The sequence below is a fragment of the Octopus bimaculoides genome, chromosome 6 (assembly GCF_046866305.1).
Source record: "Octopus bimaculoides isolate indiv1 chromosome 6, ASM4686630v1, whole genome shotgun sequence".
Lineage (NCBI taxonomy): Eukaryota > Metazoa > Mollusca > Cephalopoda > Octopoda > Octopodidae > Octopus > Octopus bimaculoides.
Window position 1 is genome coordinate 77,808,513 of NC_142933.1, and position 6,049 is coordinate 77,814,561.

The window sequence follows — 6,049 nt, forward strand, 5'->3', positions numbered from 1 at the left end:
TGAGTACCGTATTCGTGGTTTTATTCAGGAGAGTATTTCATTTTTGTTTTCTACCTGGAAATCCATAATTTTGTGAATGTGTTTTGTTCTCATGCTTTCACTATTTACTTAACTCAATATTTTGTGAAGTTTGCTTCTCAACCACATGGCGCCGGGTTCAGTTCTACTTCAAGGCACCTTGGGCAGATATCTTCTACTATAGCCCTGAACCGAACAAAGCCTTGTGATTTCGTAGTGGATTTCGTAGACGGAAACTGAAAGAAGCCCGTTGTATGCGCGCACGCACGTACACTCATACACACACACACACACAAACACACACACACACACACACAACACGCACACACACACACACACACAAACACACACACACACACACACACATACAAACACACACATACATTGCATCACATCACATCATATATATGTGTATAATTATGTAAGCGTTTCTTTCTGTTTTGTCTGTTCGATTAACGCCTTCAAAGCAGTGCCCTAACATGGCCGCAGTCCAATGATTGAAACAAGTAAACGAAAAAGAGCTAAAAGATAGTAATTCAGCTAAAATGCATCCGAGTTTTGCAGCATATGAGGCACTGCGAAAATGCTAACAATGGAGATAGAAAGCAAATGGCGGAAATTGTTTGAAATAAGTTGCACGTGGAATGCTTAATACCTAAAAGAAAAGAAACTTTTCCATAACTGTAATATACAAACCTCATATGCATAAAGTTTGGTCATAATATGTAATGTCAGCTTCTGTATTACTGAGGAAGCGAGTATTATAAGAAAGAATAGAAGGTAAAGAAACAATTTGATGTAGACCATGAAGTTCGAATGTTGCAACTCTCCCCTTTCTGGATCTTCTTGGAACATTTCAAAACAATCCCATTCACTGAAAGAGACAGAAAAAATAAATAGATTTCTAACAAAGCACATGGTCGGAAATTTTCGGAGTACGTGGATAATTATATTGACTTCTGTTTTACCTTGATACATATTTTATGGAAGGATGAATGACTATATTAACCAAGACACGATTTCAACAGGGAACGAAATTACCTACAAACGTCTTGACATGTTGTCAAACATTTTACCGATTCCACCAATCCACTGATTTTAAAATAATAATCTTTTCTACTATAGGCACAAGGGCTGAATTTTTTGAAAAAGCGGCTAGTGTTTGACTGGTACTTTTTAGATATCACCCTTAACTTATATAATTATTCATATTTCCATACCATAAACACTCAACTAATTTAAAATATATTAGCTCTTTCAGTAATCGTGCAAATGTTATTACAAGGAATTTAGTTAGAAATATTTCACTTAGACTTTCTAGATTATTTGCTAATGTTGATATCTTAAACATTAAAGCCGAATTTTATGACTATCTTATTTAAAGCAGGTTATAAAGAAAAAATTACTCATATTAACCCTATTGACATTAATTCTGCCTCTATTGATCAAGACATGAAAACAAGTCATAACGGTAATACCTATATAAATTTTAGTTCGAATAAGAATTTTCCAAAAAATTCAAGATACCATTCCATTATCAATTCACACCGAATTAGAATAGGATTTTCAAACACCAAAAACCTTTCACAAATCATCTCTTCGCTTAACAATAAATTGTTAAATACAAATATACTTAATGAACATAATAACATTGATATTATCAATGCTAACCATTCTTTGAACAATAATAACAACAATATTAATATTTCTGATATAAAATCGAATCGTATTCGTTTCCTGAGCAATAATTCTAGGACTAGAGACTCTGTTTATCAATGTAAAATTACTTTCGGTCCTGATGTCTTTTTTTACATGGGTAGCTCATCATTTCAGTTGTCGAAAAGAATATCGAACCATTACTCTAGATTTAGACATATCAATCAATATTGGGCTTAGTAAATTAATTTGGTCTCTAAAGGAACATAATAAACAATTCAATTTAGAATGGAAAATTCTATCTAGATCCTTCTCATAAAACAAAGGTAAATCTTTTTGTCCGCTCCGTAACGAAGAACAATTTCTCATCCTTTTCTTGGAGAATACTCTTGTAAATACGTTTAAAGATCGCGTTTATTGTTGTAAACATTGGCAAAAACATACCTTTAGTTCCTATAAGTAATTTCTACCAATCTATAAAATTCAACCTTTAACTGCCTTCTTACATTTCATTTCCACTACATATACCTATTTCCATGCTTTTAAGCTTTATTCTCACACTATATTTCTCCACTTTTTTCTTTTACTCTTTTACTTGTTTCAGTCTTTTTACTGTGGCCATGCTGGAGCACCGCCTTTAGTCGAGCAAATCGAACCCAAGACTTATTCTTTGGAAGCCTAGTACTTATTCTATCGGTCTCTTTTGCTGAACCGCCAAGTTACGGGGACGTAAACACACCAGCATCGGTTGTCAAGCTATGTTGGTGGGAGACAAACACATAAACACATACATACATACATACATATATATATATATATATATATATATATATATATATATATATATATATATATATATATATACGACGGGCTTCTTTCAGTTTCCGTCTACCAAATCCACTCACAAGGCTTTGGTCGGCACGAGGCTATAGTAGAAGACATTTGCCCAAGATGCCACTCAGTGGGACTGAACCCGGAACCATGTGGTTGGTCAAGCAAGCTACTTACCACACAGCCACTCCTTTCTATTAATTTCTTTCTTTCTCTTCCTTCTCTAAATTACCTATAACGTTCAATCTATTAACGGTGTTTTTAAAAAAATAACGTGCCAGCGTTCCCTTTCATCATATACACACTAATCACAGTTGGTTAAAATGGTTTATTGACGTGTTTTGTTTTTCCTTTTTTTCCCTGATGGGATGATTGCATTGCTTTACGTCATTTGTTATTCTTTCCGGAATAATATTAATGCTTTCTTCGAAACGTGTTGGAAGTATAAATGATTTGAATAACACTTGCGTTTGACTCCATTTCTTAATTTACATGTGTGTGTGTGTGTGTGTGTGTGTGTGTGTGTGTGTGTGTGTGTGTGTGTGTGTGTGTGTGTGTGTGCGTGTGTGCGTGTGTGTGTGTGTGTGTATAAATATGTGCGTGAGTGTATTTGTGTTTGTGCTTGTCATCCACCGCTTAACAACTGGTCTTGGTTTGTTTTCGACCCCATTACTTAGCGTTCGGAGAAAGAGACCGATAGAATAAATGCCAGTCTTTAAAAAGAAAGAAAGAAGTTCTGAGGTTGATTCGTTTGAGTAAAAACCTTCAAGTCGGTGCCCAACACAGTCACACTCCAATGTCTAATAGAAGTAAATGAGAAAAGATAAAAGATGAATTGCTGAACAGTGAATTGTTTATCCTAAAGCAATTGCAAAGAATAGTCTATTTACGGTTTCTCTTCATCCATATAATCCTCCTCATCATCAGTGTTGCTGTGACCACTCACAAAAGAACTTGAATGATGCTGTCTTAAACCAAAATCGTCTTCCAGGTCCAACAGTGAAACACCTCGACCCTAAAAAGAAAAAGGAAGAAAGAGTGAAATAATTTGAAAAATAGAATTAAGCAAAAATAAAAGACATTTGTAAAAGATGAAAATAAATAACACACAACACACTCACTAATACACGTACGCGCGTGTACATGCATCGTTCCTCTGCAACTTGTATTTGAACGTATGTCTGTGTGAAGGAGCAATCTCTTTCAGTCTTTCTTTTAGGAAGCATTTGAGGACATAGTAATTTCACCAATTACTACAAGAATAATTGTCGTATTGGTCTTCCGCAGTCCCCTCAGTTATATCAAGCTAGATCTTAATATTTCTAATTTCTAATTTTTTTTTTTTTCAATTTCTTTTCTATCGACACGGCTATCATGGGGAATTACAAAATCTATGATCTTACAGTTTGTTTATTTTTCCCTCTATCATCAGTTGTGGCCTTCTTATTTAAATAGAATGGTCAGCCTTTATGGGGAAGTCCAACATTTTGTAATTTTCATTTTCTTTCTGATTTGTGTTCATATCTCTTGTGTTCATATCTCTTTCTGTTATTTGGAAGCCCCACACTCGGTTAACATCTCAATGCACTCTTTTGCCTACACAGTCACGTCTGCGCTTATACTTATTTTGTGCTTGTATGCTGCATTCACTCAAAAGGTGATTGATACTTTCATCTCCTTTCCTGCAAAGTCTACATTTTGCTAAGATCGACTTTGCTTTTCATCCCTTCGGGGTCGATAAATTAAGTAGCAGTTGAGTACTGGGGTCGATGTAATCGACTGACACTCTCTCCACAAAATCCAAGCCTTGTGCTTATAATAGAAATTATTATTATTATTATTATTATTGTTGTTGCCGTTGTTGTTATTATTATTATTATTATTATTGTTGTTGTCATTGTTAATAATAATAATTATTATTATTATTATTATTATTATTATTATTATTATTATCATTATTATTATCATTATTATTATTATTATTATCATTATTATTCAGTAGTCTTATTTTTATCACGCGCTTTCACTGCACAACCGATCGCAGCTCTGTGTGACTTGGGTATGTGCAGATTTTTTGTTTGTAGCGCTCTTATTTTCAGTGTATTTAAAGTGTATTACGTAGAATGTACGCGGTGTCTAGTAGTACTATTTTCTGTATGTTATATATACTGGTAAGTCCTGATGTTTTTGTTTTCTATTTGTCTGAATATATTTTTTATCATACCTCATGCGCCTACTATGATAGAAATTGCTTCTGTTTTTAGGATCCACATTCGAGTTACCTCTATTTCCAGATCTTTGTATTTTGAAAATTTCTCCGTTTCTTTTAGACAAACATTGTCATCTGTTGGTGTTGACGCATCGATTAGAAAGTATTTGTTATGTTGGTGATTTCTGATAACTATATCCGGCTTATTGGCCTTAATTTCTCTATCTGTGTGTATTGACATATCCCAGATTATGGTCACTTTCTCATTTTCTGTGATCTTTTTCTGACTTATGTCTATACTCTCTTGTTTCTGTTGTTATTCCATAGTGTTGTCATAGCTTCCAGTGTCTGTGAATATATTCCTTCTTAGCCAGGATTGGGCAGCCGAAGACAATACGATGTATTGTTTCTGCTCCATCACCACATATTCTGTAGTTACAGGTATTTCTTTTCATTGCGTGATTTTGGGGATTTCTGTTGGTAAGGCTTTAATCTTATGTTGCAATTAAAGATCTTTCAGTTTCTGTTCTGTCTCTTGAGCTTCTCATCCATTGTTTGGGCTTTGCTTTGTCTATTTCCTTTCTGTTTAGTTTAACTTAATATTTGCCAAGAAGGGGCTTTTCTTGCCATCGTTTTATCATGATCCGTTGCTGTTCCAGTTTTAGTTTGGATTCTTCTTTTTCTTCATGGTTGTTAGGTACTATGACTTCTTTTTTGTATTTGTCAGTTTCCTTAGAGACTGAAGACAGTTTTTTTGTTTTGTTCGTGTTTTGTGGTTATATGTATTAGTTTTCCTTGCTTCTGAAGTAGGTATTTCTGTAGTCCTATGGCAGTTATTTTGTAATAGTCTCCTAGCTGTATAAGGCCTCTACAACCTTCGATACTTGGTATATCTAATTTTTCTGTGTCAGATTTTGGGTGCTGCATCCTGGATGCTGTCATTATTTTTCTTGTTTTCCTGTCTATTTTGATTAATTCATTGAGAGCCGTGTTAAGAATATTTATTTTTCCTGCCTATTTTGATTAATTCAGTTATTATTATTATTTTATGTTTGACTTTTGTTTTGCATTTGTACAAGTTGGATCCAAGTCTCACCCAGAGACCTATTATTATTATTATTATTATTATTATTATTATTATTATTATTCAGTAGCCTTACTTTTATAACGTGCTTTCACTCCACTAACGAGCGCAGCTCTGTAGGCCTCGGGTATGTGCTGTGGTTTGTTGCGGTGCTCTTATTTTCACTGTTTTACATAGGATGTGTGCGGTGTCTTGTAGTGCTATTTTTTGTATATTATATATACTTGTAAGTCCTGGTGTTTTTGTAATGT

At 34.1% G+C, this 6,049-nt stretch overlaps 1 protein-coding gene across 1 annotated transcript in view; it reads right to left on the bottom strand.

The window, feature by feature from the left end:
- Window positions 1-6,049, bottom strand: part of LOC106874956 (chitin synthase chs-2) — a 97,005-nt gene that overhangs the window by 38,913 nt on the left and 52,043 nt on the right. The window contains exons 19-20 of the mRNA XM_089354125.1: window positions 3,396-3,520; window positions 715-892 (exon numbers count right to left, since the gene is read on the bottom strand). Of these exons, the coding sequence (XP_089210251.1) occupies window positions 715-892; window positions 3,396-3,520 (303 nt within the window). The remainder of the gene's footprint in view (window positions 1-714; window positions 893-3,395; window positions 3,521-6,049) is intronic.